Source organism: Bufo gargarizans, chromosome 5 (assembly GCF_014858855.1).
Source record: "Bufo gargarizans isolate SCDJY-AF-19 chromosome 5, ASM1485885v1, whole genome shotgun sequence".
NCBI classification, from domain to species: domain Eukaryota; kingdom Metazoa; phylum Chordata; class Amphibia; order Anura; family Bufonidae; genus Bufo; species Bufo gargarizans.
In genome coordinates this window covers 320220566-320234732 of record NC_058084.1, presented here as the reverse complement: position 1 = coordinate 320234732, position 14167 = coordinate 320220566, and the positions used below count along the sequence as shown (strand labels likewise).

The window sequence follows — 14167 nt, the reverse complement described above, 5'->3', positions numbered from 1 at the left end:
ATGGGGCTGTCAGATGATCTTACCTGTCAGATGAATGTTATAAATAGCAAAAAATAAAAACGGTGCCAAAACAGCTATTTCTTGTTACCTTGCCTCACAAAAAGTGTAATATTGAGCAACAAAAAATCATATGTACCCTAAACTAGTACCAACAAAACTTCCACCCTATCCCGTAGTTTCTAAAATGGGGTCACTTTTTTGGAGTTTCTACTCTAGGGGTGCATCAGGGGGGCTTCAAATGGGACATGGTGTAAAAAAAAACAGTCCAGCAAAACCTGCCTTCCAAAAACCGTATGACATTCCTTTCCTTCTGCGCCCCGCTGTGTGCCCGTACAGCGGTTTACGACCACATATGGGGTGTTTCTGTAAACTACAGAATCAGAGCAATAAATATTGAGTTTGGTTTGGCTGTTAACCCTTGCTTTGTAACTGGAAAAAAATTATTAAAATGGAAAAATCTGCCAAAAAAGTGAAATTTTTAAATTGTATCTCTATTTTCCATTAATTCTTGTGGAACACCTAAAGGGTTAACAAAGTTTGTAAAATCAGTTTTGAATACCTTGAGGGATGTAGTTTCTAGAATGGGGTCATTTTTGGGTGGTTTCTATTATGTAAGCCTCGCAAAGTGACTTCAGACCTGAACTGGTCCCTAAAAATTTCTGAAAAACTTCTAAGCCCTGTAACATCAATAAATAAAATATCATTCACAAAATGATCCAAACATGAAGTAGACATATGGGGAATGTAAAGTAATAACTTTTTGGAGGTATTACTATGTATTATAGAAGTAGAGAAATTAAAACTTAGAAATTTGCAATTTAAAAAAAAATTGGGTAAATTTGGTATTTTTTTATAAATAAAAATGAAGTACAATATGTGACGAAAAAACTATCTCAGAATGGCCTGCATAAGTCAAAGCGTTTTAAAGTTATCACCACTTAAAGTGACACTGGTCAGATTTGCAAAAAATGGCCTGGTCCTTAAAGGGCTTCTGTCACCCCATTAAACTTTTTTTTTTTTTTTCTTTACTAATAATCCCTACACTGCGATCTCATCATACATAAGCTAATTAATGATTTTCGTTCAGTAGAATTTGTTAAAAATCGATTTTAGAAATATGTAAATTACCTTGCTACCAGCAAGTAGGGCGGCTACTTGCTGGTAGCAGCCGCATCCTCCGATGGTAATGACCCCCCCTCTGCTTGTTGATTGGCAGGGCCAGCGGACGGGATCTTTCTCTGCTGGCCCTGCCTGTTTTGATTCAATATCTGGCGCCTGCGCCGCAGCCGTACCTCTCTTCAATCTGCGCAGGCGCACTGAGAGGCGGCCACTCGCTCGGCCGCTCGCTCCTCAATGCGCCTGCGCCGGGTGTAGATGTGACGTCATCGGCGCAGGCGCATTGAGGATGGAGCGGCCGAGCGAGTGGCCGCCTCTCAGTGCTCCTGCGCAGATTAAAGAGAGGTACGGCTTATGTATGATGAGATCGCAGTGTAGGGATTATTAGTAAAGAAAAAAAAAAAAACGGTTTAATGGGGTGACAGAAGCCCTTTAAGGTGAAAATGAGCCTGGTCCTTAAATATACGCTGGACTCAATGACATCACGCCGGACTCGAATCAGCTCATTAGCATGCGGCATCTTTGTGCTTATATTATGAGGTAACCATCTGTCACACCAGTAAGTGAATACATCTAAGGTACTTTTTAGTAGTTAATGATTGTATATAATTAGTTAGATTATAATCAAATATCCACATGACAGGTTCCCTTTAAGGCTAAATAAGGCTGTGTCCTAAAGGGGTTAAAGAAATGTCATCCACACACTGCAAAAAAAATATTGCAGCTTCAACTGACCTGTGATACTGTGGATTTCCAAATCGCAAATACACTCCGCAATGCACGGGCACCAACCGTAGGGCCGCCGTATGTGGACACAGGACACATTCACTTGAGTGGGGTCCGCGATCCGCATCAGACAGTTCACACCGCAAAAAAGTAGTGCAAGCACTTCTTTTTTGCGGTGCGGAAACACGGACAGAAAACCCACGGAACCACACAGTGGGCTTCTGATCTGTGCCTCTATTCCACACCGCACTGTATCTCCCAGATTGTGGACGCATTCAAGTAAATGGGTCTGCATTCGTGATACGGCCAGTGCCCACATATTGCTGGCCCGCTGTTTGCGGGCCGCAATACGGGCAACAGCTGTGTGCATGAGCGCTAAGGCGGTGTTCATATTACGACTCACATTTGTTTGCATCCCAAAATACAAGTACGGTATTCTGTGATGATCCCCTAGCATACTATAAGCTTAGATCTAAGGCTACCTTCACACTCGTGTTAAAGGGATTTTGCTACTTCAGCAAAAAGCGTTTATTATGCAGAGAAAGTTTCCCTGGTTACGACCACCCTGCAATCCAGCAGCATGGCTGTGCTTGTACACTATAGAAAACCAGCTTACGTCGGCATTTTTTCTTATAGTGTCCAAGCACGACCACAGCTGCTGGATTACAGGGTGGTTGTAACCATGGAAACTAGCAGCGTATAATGTGATGGAAAAATCTACCAAGCCAGCAAAGGAGGCAATATGGATAATCACAATACATTAGTAAGTACCTTGTATTTAAGGGGTTCTGCACTTTGTTTAAACTGATGATCTATCCTCTGGATAGATCAATCGCTTCTGATCAGGGGGTTCCGACACCTGGGACCCCCGTCGATCAGCTGTTTCAGAAAGCAGCAGCGCTCCAGCACCATATCGTACTTTATGACAGTGGTAAAAATAAGTTAAAAAAAACATTTTTATTTAAAATTGAATTTCAATTTCTCAACTTTTATAATATATAGTAATACCTTCAAAAATAGTTATTACTTTACATTCCCCATATGTCTACTTCATGTTTGGATCATTTTGAAAATGACATTTTATTTTTTGGGGACGTTAGAAGGCTTAGAAGTTTGGAAGCAAATCTTGAAATTTTTCAGAAAATTTCCAAAACCCACTTTTCAAGAACCAGTTCAGGTCTGAAGTCACTTTGTGAGGCTTACATAATAGAAACCACCCAAAAATGACCCCATTTTAGAAACTACACCCCTCAAGGTATACAAAACTGATTTTACAAACTTTGTTAACCCTTTAGGTGTTCCACAAGAATTGATGGAAAATGGAGATGAAATTTCAGAATTTAACTTTTTGGGCAGATTTTATATTTGAATCCATTTTTTCCAGTAGGAAAGCAAGGGTTAACAAGCCAAATAAAACGTAATATTTATTACCCTGATTCTGCGGTTTACAGAAACACCCCACATGTGATCGTAAACCGCTGTACCGGCACACGGCAGGGCGCAGAAGGAAAGGAACACCATATGGTTTTTGGAAGGCAAATTTAGCTGAACTGGTTTTTAGATGCCATGTCCCGATTGAAGCCCCCCTGATGCATCCCTACAGTAAAAACTCAAAAAAGTGACCACATTTTGGAAACTACGGTTTTATTGGTACTATTTTGGGGTACATATGATTTTTAATTGCTCTATACTACGTTTTTTGTGAGGCAAGGTAACAAAAAAATTGATGTTTTGGAAACGTTTTTATTTTTACAGAGTTTACCTGAGGGATTAGGTCATGTGACTTTTTATAGAGCAGATCGTTACGCACGTGGCAATACCAAATATGTCTACTTTTTCTTATTTATTTAAGTTTTACACAATAATAGCATTTTTTCTAACCGAAATAATGATATTTTAGTGTCTCCATAGTCTGAGAGCCATAGCTTTTTTATTTTTTGACCAATTCTCTTAGGTAGGGTCTCATTTTTTGCAGGATGAGGTGACGGTCTGATTGTTACTATTATTGGGGGCATACGCCTTTTTGATTAATTGCTGTGGCAATTTTTGTGATGTAATGTGACAAAAATTGCTTTTTTTACACAGTTTTTTTTTTTTTTTTTACGGTGTTCAGCTGAGTGGTTAGGTGATGTAATATTTTTATAGAGCTGTTTGTTACGGACGTGGCAATAACTAATATGTATACTTTATTTTTTATTTTTTTCACTTTAGCACAATAATAGCAGTTTTGAAGCAAAAAATTATCATATGTTAGTGTCTCCATAGATTGAGAGTGATAGCTTTTTTATTTTTTGACTGATTCTCTTAGGTAGGGTCTCATTTTTTACAGGATGAGGTGACGGCCTGATTGGTACTATTTTGGTTCACCTGAGTGGTTAGGTCATGTAATATTTTTATAGAGCTGGTTGTTATGGACGTGGTGATACCTAATATGTATACTTTATTTTTTTCACTTTAGCACAATAATAGCAGTTTTGAAGCAAAAAATAATCATATTTTAGTGTCTCCATAGTCTGAAAGCCATAGCTTTTTTATTTTTTGACCGATTCTCTTAGGTAGGGTCTAATTTTTTGCAGGATGAGGTGACGGTCTGATTGGTACTATTTTAGTGGGCATACGCCTTTTTGATTACTTGTTGTTGCAATTTTTGCGATGTAATGTGACAAAAATGTCTTTTTTTACAGTTTTTTTTATGGTGTTCATCTGAGTGATTCGGTCATGTAATATTTTTATAGAACTGGTAGTTCTGGACGTGGCGATACCTAATATGTATATTTTTTTATGTATTTCACTTTAGCACAATAATAGCAGTTTTGAAACAAAAAAATTATGTTTTAGTGTCTCCATGTTCTGAGAGCTATAGTTTTTTTTATTTTTTTGGGCGATTGTCTTAGGTAGGGGCTCATTTGTTGCGGGATGAGGTGATGGTTTAATTGATACCATTTTGGGGGGCATACGCCTTTTTGATCGCTTGGTGTTGCACTCTTTGTGATGTAAAGTGACAAAAATGGCTTTTTTTTACACTGTTTTTATTTTTTGATGGTGTTTATCGGACAGGGTGGCTCATGTGATATATTTATAGAGCTGGTCATTACGGACGTGGCGATACCTAATATGTGTAGGTTTAGTTTTTTTCTGTTTTTTATTATAAAATAAGGGTAAAGGGGCGTATTTTTTCTTTTTTACTTTATTAATTTTATTACTTTATTAAAAACACTTTTTTTTTCTTTACTTTATTTCTGATGTTCACTTTTGGGGGTCTGATCCCCTCTGCATTGCATTACAATACATCTGTATTGTATCGCATTACCTGTTAGTGCATGACACTGAATCATACACTAACAGGTTGCCTAGGAGACCCAGCTTGAGGCTGGATCTCCTTGGCACCCATAGAAGGCAGTTACCGATGCCATGCAAGGCATTTGGCAGCCTCTTCACGGCATCGGGCTGCCTTGTGTCGCATTGGGTCCCCGCCACAGCAGCGCGGCGACTCGATGCGATCGTTCACCTGACACAAACCTTTTCAATGTCAGTGTGGACCGCGGCATAGAAGGGGTTAATCTGCCAGCATAGGCTTTTACAGCGATGCCGGCGGATACAGCAAGGGCCCGGCTACCACGGACTGCCGGGCCCCTGCAGTGATCACTATGACGTACTATTACGTCAAAATTGCGGGAACTTAGTGGTTCCCATGACGTACTAGTACGTCAATGGTCGGGAAGAGGTTAAAGTTATCACCACATAAAATGACACTGATCAGATTTGCAAAAAATTGCCTAGGCAGGAAGGTGAAAACAGGCCCGGGGTTAAAGGTGGACTCTGATTGGTTGCTATGGGAAACTAAGCCAGTTCTACTTTATACCAGTTTGATAAATGACCCCACAAGAGTTTGTGGGGACTTTAAACATTTGTAACATCTGACCCAGGCGGTTTGTGCTATAAAAAACGTATGCGTTTAAGAGAAAACAGTGAAGCCACTATAAAACCGCTAAGCGTTAATATGTCAATATTTAGGCCATTGTATAGCTATTGTGACAGATACAGACCTCCATGTTCTTCTGCAGAGCCACAGTGCTGACTGAGCTCAGAAAATGAATAGACTGGAGTTCCCCTTTAACTGCTCTACCATGACACATTTAATAAGTGTATGACATGATACTGTTCCTATACAGACATACGAGGCAGCATCCACAACTCTGCCCTGACACAACAAGCAGCACTCTGGTGGCCTCGTCTGACAGCACTTCCTCACACACAAACAAGAATGGGCGTGGAAATGTAATGAACCAATCAGAGAGCGCGACACAGATGTGCTAAGTTACAAGCTCAGCGTGCGCCCAATCAGAAGCCTCGTTACAGATGACAGCTCCTGACAGGGTGCCTGGGCAGGATAGCGGAGGGCTATGTGCCAGGGTCACGTGACCACAGCGAGGACATGAGCAGTAACTCACCGGCCAAGGCTGCCTTTACCGGGACGGTAAAGGTACCGAGCCCGAAGCGGGAGAACGGCTACTCTGTGGGGCCGGCGACCCAGCTTATCATCAAGGGTATGGAGGCGAGGAGAGGGTCTTGTGGGCTTATGTCAGACATAGGCAGTGCCAATCGGAATGAGAGGGTGCACTATGGTGGTGGAATTTACTCATGGCACTTTAAGGGGTTGTAAAGGATAAGCATAGAAGGGCCCATAGCAACCAAACAGATTCTACATTTAATTTTTTTAGAGTTCTTATGGAAAATGTAAGGTTTAATCTGATTGGTTGCTATGGACAACTAAGGCTATTTGCACACTTGCGGCAGAGTGATCCGGCAAGTAGTCCCGGGAAAACGTATGCCAACTGATGAAAAAATGCATTGTAATGCCGGATCCGTCTTTCCGGTGTCATCCGGCAAAACGGATCCGGCATTTTTATTATTTTTTTACCTTTTTTTGGACGGAGGACGGCTCCGGCATTCCGGTATTTTGAATGCCAGATCCGGCACTAATACATTCCTATGGAAAAAAATGCCAGATCCGGCATTCAGGCAAGTGTTACGGAATTTTGGACGGAGATAAAACCGTAGCATGCTGCGGTATTATCTCCGTCCTGAAAAGGCAAAAAGACTGAACTGAAGACATACTGATGCATCCTGAACGGATTGCTCTCCATTCAGAATGCATGGGGATAAAACTGATCAGTTCTTTTCTGGTATAGCGCCCCTGTGACGGAACACAGTGCCGGAAAAGAAAAATGCTAGTGTGAAAATAGCCTAAGCCGGTTTTCTCTGCACCGTACCGCATTGGATCTGAAACTGCGCCACTCCTGACCATGGGCTGTTTATGGTACTGCAGCTCAGGTTTCCCTTGAAGACTGTTGATTCATAAAAGGAGCGTCTTAGTTTTTTAAAGGGGTTTTCTGGCATTTTGATATTGATGGCCCATCCTCAGGTTAGGTTGTCAGTATCTGATCGGCGGGGGTCTGACTCCTGGCGATCAGCTGTTTGAAGAAGCCAATGTTGCCTCTTCACATACCTGATTAGTGCTGGTAGTCAGACCCCCGCCGATCAGAATGCTGGACAACCCCTTTAGGCTTCGTTCACACGGTCCGTCAGATACCGGACTGGCATCCTGCTTAGTGCTAAGCAAGATGCCAGTCCGGTATCTCACGGACCGTGTTCCACTGACATGTGAATGAAGCTTTAAGGCCTCATGAACACGACCGTATGTATTTTGCAATCCGCAAGAAACGTATACACAAAAAATAGACGACATCCGTGTGCATTCCGTATTTTGCGAAACTGAACAGCTGGCTCCTAATAGAACAGTCCTATCCTTGTCCGTAATGCGGACAATAATTGGACATGTTCTATTCTTATGTGGAACGGACATACGGAAAAGGAATGCACATGGAGTAATTTCCGTTTTTTGCGGCCCCATTGAAGTGAATGGTTCGCAATGGACACAGAAACAAAATACGTTTGTGTGCATGTGTCCTAAATGTGATGGGAGATCTTTCTATTGCTCTGCAGACTGGATAAGGGCCCTTTCACACTTGCGTTGTTCTTTTCCGGCATAGAGTTCCGTCGTCGGGGCTCTATGCCGGAAGAATCCTGATCAGTTTTATCCTAATGCATTCTGAATAGAGTGAAATCCGTTCAGGATGCATCAGGATGTCTTCAGTTCCGTAACGGAACGTTTTTTGGCCGGAGAAAATACCGCAGCATGCTGCGCTTTTTGCTCCGGCCAAAAATCCTGAAGACTTGCCGCAAGGCCGGATCCGGAATTAATGCCCATTGAAAGGCATTGATCCGGATCCGGCCTTAAGCTAAACGTTGTTTCGGCGCATTGCCGGATCCGACGTTTAGCTTTTCTACAGTGGTTACCATGGCTGCCGGGACGCTAAAGTCCTGGCAGCCATGGTAAAGTGTAGTGGGGAGCGGGGGAGCAGCATACTTACCGTCCGTGCGGCTCCCCGGGCGCTCCAGAGTGACGTCAGGGCGCCCCGAGCGCATGGAACACGTCATCCATGCGCACGGGGCGCTCTGACGTCATTCTGGAGCGCCCCAGGAGCCACACAGACTGTAAGTATACCGCTCCCCGCTCCTACTATGGCAACCAGGACATTAATAGCATCCTGGCTGCCATAGTAACCCTGAACGCATTTTGAAGACGGCTCCGTCTTCAAATGCTTTCAGTTCACTTGCGTTTTTCCGGATCCGGTGTGTAATTCCGGCAAGTGGAGTACACGCCGGATCCGGACAACGCAAGTGTGAAAGGGCCCTAAGATGGAGGCAAATCTCCATCAAGTCTGTGGTGTGGCTTTTGAGTGTACAGCCTCACGGGGCAGATTTTGTCACATTTCAATTCTGGAAATTTGAGTCCCCGTCTACCAAAGAGCAGGGGATGCAGCAGTTGCAGAGAGAGCTGAGCCTCTAGGTGTAATGGCAACGCCCCCGTTGCTCCAAGAGGCCCATTTGCATTTATTAAAGCATAATTTTTCTCAGCAATGCAGGTAAATATGAACATGGGGCCAACACAGATGCCTTCAGCTGCCTAGCGCACATGCAACAGGTCAGCCAGTTTCATAGGTACAAATCTGCTGACAGATGCCCTTGAACTGCTGCCCGATGCTGGGTTCTGGCTCCTTTGCTCCCCTGCTGCTGCAGCTCTTCGGTCCGCACGTGACAACACTGACTCGTCCCCCTTGTTTCATGTCATTGGGTCACATGACACTAGGGGACGCGTCACCACAGTGGCCACCAAAACGGATATCGACACATGGGGACCAGAGCCCTGCCAAGGAGGCAGAACCCAGTGATGTGGAGTATGCCTCCCTTCGCAGGTCTGGCCACATTGGGGGAGGGGGTGTACCCGAAAGGCCCTTGGAGATGGAAAACACCTTTTAGGTGCGTTTTAACCCCTCAGTGACTTAATTTTAGCTTTTGTCTCATATGGGGGGAGATAACATTGAGGAAGGGTTAATGTCATTTTTTTTTCTGGAATGGTCTAAACCCATACAGGTGAAGGAGGAATATCTGTGAGCCTCTTATCTCAGCACATTGCCCCTCCGGCCCTCCGCTCCTCTACACGGGATGAAGAAAGAGTACATGGGATCCTATGGGATATGGGTACTTATACAGTGGCCACATTGAAGGCATATTCTGGATGTATATATCAGTAAATTGTCCCAATATCTGTATCTCTCGTGTACACTACAGATGCAGTGTAGCGCCCCCATAGTGCGATGTACAGTATTTCACAGACATCTTCATGGATCAGCAGCAAAATATTGTCTTTAAAGTTACATTGCATTTAAATTTTCTTTTCACAGATGTGGGAGAAATTCATTCCAGACTGTTGGATCACCGACCGATCATTCAGGGTGAAACCCGCTACTTCATCAAGGAGTTTGAGGTCAGTCCTGCCACTCTTATTCTCTGAACACTGTGACGGTGCTTTTAATCTTTTATTTTTATTCTCAGCCACCGTGACATGGTGGTCGAGGGAATGTATGGAGTGGGCAGCAGCTGTGAGCCCGCTCTGTACATGGTGGGTGCCGGCTGTATCATACAGCAGACACCTGGCCACACTGATTGGGAACGGCGATCGTCCCAAACCCCATCATTTAACACCTCAGATGCCCCTATCAACACTGATTGCGGCATCTGTGAAGCAAGGCAGAGGGATGTGGCGCCCTCTGCCTTCCGATCTGAGCCCCCACAGTGAAATCGTGGGGCTCCAATCTGTTACCATGGCAACCTGGACGCTTCTGAAGCTTCCCAGGCCTGCCATAGTAAGCTTCCTGCTAAGCTGTGGACGAAGCACAGCTCAGCAGGGACCGTGTAAAAATCCCCTTCACCCTAATAGATCTCTAAGGGATCAAAAGATCTCAGGTTCTAGCCCTCTAAGGGGGTTAAGTTATGAAATTTTAAAAAATATTAAGTTTAAATCCCCCTTTCCCAATTTTACTTAATTCCTTAAAAAATTTTTTATGGCTATTGAAACATGGAGAGGAAAAATTAAAACGGGAAAACCAAAAATGGGCCCGATAGTTAAGTAACAAATGGCGACTGTTTCCTGCTGATGGACATATTTGCTGCGGTGATTTCTTGGACACTGAGATCAGCAGCAGGAGTGTGGCTATTATACACGGCCTTGCTTCCAATACGGAAGTCCATCCTGTAAGGGTATGGCCACACAAGTTGGATATGCTGCGGATTTGCTGGCCCAGGGTTGCCCAAAGTAATTTTCTGGATTGTACTCTGCTATCTGCAGCAGTCCCATAGAGACAAACAGCAGCAGCATCCATGACCATCACTCCATTCACTGGTGGGAGATTTGGCGGATCCCTGTTCTTGTAATCTCTGGACAGCCCAACAGTCAGGCCCCCCCGATCAGATACTTATCACTGATCCTGTGGATAGGTAATTATTTGTTATGATGGGACAATGTAGGAATAAAAAAAAAAGTTTTGTCCTTCAGGCTACTTTCACACTAGCGGCACGGACTATACTATAATGGAGGTGGGGCAGAGTTCCGGCGGAGACACAGCAGCGCATGGTGAGAGGCTGCCGGAATAAATGTCGGACTTATCTCGCCGTGCCTCCACCGGAACTCCCCCCCCCGGACCGCAAACAGTGGGTCTGCAATACACTGGCATCGGCCATGTGAACTCTGTATCACAGATTCGGACCCGTTGACTTGAATGGGTCCACAAACTGCAAGATACGGCAAAGGATAGGACATGTCCTATCTTTTACACAGTTCAGGCACGGACACAGAAACGCTCAGAAGCACTTCCGTGGTTACACGGGTCCATGCCTTCACACTGCAAAAAATAAGACATGTCTTATCTTTTGCTGTATTTTGCGGATTGTGTACCCATTCGAGTCAGTGGCTCCGCACAGCAAAACTGAGTTCACACGGCCGGCGCACATGTTGTGGACCGCAGATAGCCAAACGTTTGTGTGAATGGACCCTAACTGTAAACTGGAGAAGCAGAGTTCTACATCTGCTCCTGCCTCCCTATGTGAATATTAAAGGAGTTATCCAGGAAAACATATTTATGACTTGTCCTCACGATAGGTCATCAGTATCGGATCTGTGGGGAATGTGACACTCGGGCGGGGGGGCGGCCCAGTGATCAGCTTTAGAAAAGGCATTGAGTGTTGCAGCCTCTTCCTAGGCCAGTGATATCACTGTACATCGGACAAGTTGTCATCTGTCCTTGGAAAGCTGCCCGGAGCCTGCATTGCTCACCAGAGCTTCAGTAAGCATGCAAATCCCTAAAACAGCTGATTGGTGTGGATGCTGGGACTTGGACTCCTACTGATGTGATAATGATGACACCTATCATTATCATTTCCCGGATAACCCCTTTAAGGCTCCATTCACACGTCCGCAATGTGTTTTGCAGATACACGGAGCCACGGATCCGCAAAACACGGAAAGCGGCAATGTGCATTCCGCATTTTGCGGACCGCACATTGCCGGCACTAATAGAATATGCTTGTTCTTGTCCGCAATTGCGGACAAGAATAGGACATGTTCTATTTTTTTGCGGAAACGGAAGCACGGATGCGGAAGTGCGGATCCGCAAATGTGGATGCGGACAGCACATTCCAGCCCCATTGAAAATGAATGGGTCTGCACCTGTTCCGCAAAATTGCGGAACGGATGCGGATCCGTTTTGCGGACGTGTGAATGGACCCTTAAGAGTAACTAAACTTTTATAGTAATGTTTAATATGTTGTCCCTAATCCCCTAAAAAAATGTTCTAATATACTTTATTAATTTTCTGTTTTTCCTATACTTTTACATCGCTAAAGCGCACCATTCAGTGTGCGCTTAAAACTCAGATCTCTGTACACCTCATTTTCTGAATGGGCTGCAGCAGTGCTGGGGGTACGGGCAGGAGCTCACATTGCTGCTCCTGCCCGTGCTCCTTGGACTATTACTAACTGCTGGCATAGCATATAGGTACCCTGTACCCATGTACTATGCCAGGATTAGCTGAGTGGAGCGGGTTCCTGCTTTTGCCTGCTCCGCTAAGCAAAGAGAGCTGCATGTCAGGAGTTAGTAGTTGTCCGGGAAGCACGGGCAGGAGCGCACATTGCTGCTCCCTGCGCCGCTGCTGCCCATTCATAAAATGAATACTTCGTACACCGGTGAGTTTTAAGCGCAAACTGAATGGTGCGCTTTAGGGATGTTAAAGTATAGTAAAAATAGAAAATGAATAAATATTGTATATTAGAAAACTTTTTTTAGGGGATTAGGGACAACATACTGTATTAAAAATTATTATAAAAGCAGGGCTGTGGAGTCGGAGTCGAGGAGTCGGAGTTGGCAAAAAATGAACCGACTCCTACTAGATTTAAATTGGAATAAAATTTTTAAAAAAGCAAGTTTAAATGTCCCAATTCACAAAAAGTTATAATTAATTACCGTATTTTTCGCCCTATAAGACACACCTAGGTTTTTGAGGAGGAAAATAAGAAAAAAAAATATTTTTAACCGAAAGGTGTGCTTTTGGTGGGTTTTGAACTAATGGTGGTCTGTGGGTGGCACTGTTATGGGGGCATCTGTGGGTGGCACTGTTATGGGGGCATCTGTAGGTGGCACTGTTATGGGGGCATCTGTGGGTGGCACTGTTATGGGGGATCATTGTGGGGGCATCTGTGGATGACACATATATAGCATCTTATCTTATGTGTCATCCACAGATCCCCCCCCCCCCCCCATAACAGTGTCCCTGTGTAGTGAATGGGGGGCCGGCATCTGTTTCTGTAATGGCAGCGGGGCCTGGTGCCTGCTTCATTCACAAAGTGGGCGGAGGAGGCGCGTGACGTAGTGAGCTATGCTACGAGCGCCTGCCCGGCCTCCTGACTGCCAAGAAGTTTTTAAGATGATTGGAATACTTTAACAATACCCACAAGTTAGATATGATTACTGTATACTACAGTGAGTGGGGCCCGGTGTAGTAGAATACAGTGACTGCACCGGGCCCCGCTGCCATTACAGAAACAGATGCCGGTCCCCAGCCCCTCCTCCCTCTCAGCCTATTCACCAGACAGTCGTAGCATTCGCCCCATAAGACGCACTGCTATTCCCCCCCCCCCACTTTTGCGAAAAATACGGCACTTCTCTACTGTAAGAATAAAGGCCAATGCATGCAGTGCGTCACGTTACCGCAAAACGAACACGTTAAGTGACCATGAAGAAGCATGCTTTTCACATATGCTTAACTATATGGCACGCAACGCACAGTTAGGCTGGGTTCACACTTGAGCGTTGCGCAAACGCGCGTTTTATGCGCGTTTTTGACGCGCATTTTTATGCGCGTTTTTGTAATAGTAAACGCGCGTTTGACGCGCGTTTGTGTGATTCACTACAGTGTCCTATGGCCACAAACGCCCCAAAAGTCGCGATCGTACGCGCTGTAAAACGCCCAAGTGTGAACCATTCCCATAGGGAATCATTGGTTTCTCCTTGTTGAGCGTTTTACAGCGCGTAGGAACGCGCTGTAAAACGCTCAGGTGTGAACCCAGCCTTAAGGAGCGGCAATACTTATACTTTCCATTGTGTTGTGTTCCGCTGTTACAGGGAATGCCACGCCCATGGTTAACCTAGCCTCTCACTGATAACTGATTAAGTAAATATGTCCCTACAAACTGCAATGTAAAGCGCCGTTTTTTTGCAGGACTAGAGACACTTGTATAAGTGACAGGAATGGATAGTCAATAGCTCAAGACTGAGGCTGTAAACCATTTGAAAAACTGCTGTCATTCAGCTAAGGCTATAAAAACTTGTAAACTCGATTGTTAGCTTAAACTTTAAACATGACCATGG

At 44.5% G+C, this 14167-nt stretch overlaps 1 protein-coding gene across 1 annotated transcript in view; it reads left to right on the top strand.

Moving 5' to 3' along the window:
* The first annotated feature begins 6212 nt into the window (after window positions 1-6212).
* Window positions 6213-14167, top strand: part of BLOC1S5 (biogenesis of lysosomal organelles complex 1 subunit 5) — a 64944-nt gene continuing 56989 nt past the window's right edge. Inside the window, exons 1-2 of the mRNA XM_044294279.1 lie at window positions 6213-6389; window positions 9651-9733. Coding sequence (XP_044150214.1) covers window positions 6278-6389; window positions 9651-9733 — 195 coding nt within the window. The 5' untranslated portion in view covers window positions 6213-6277. The remainder of the gene's footprint in view (window positions 6390-9650; window positions 9734-14167) is intronic.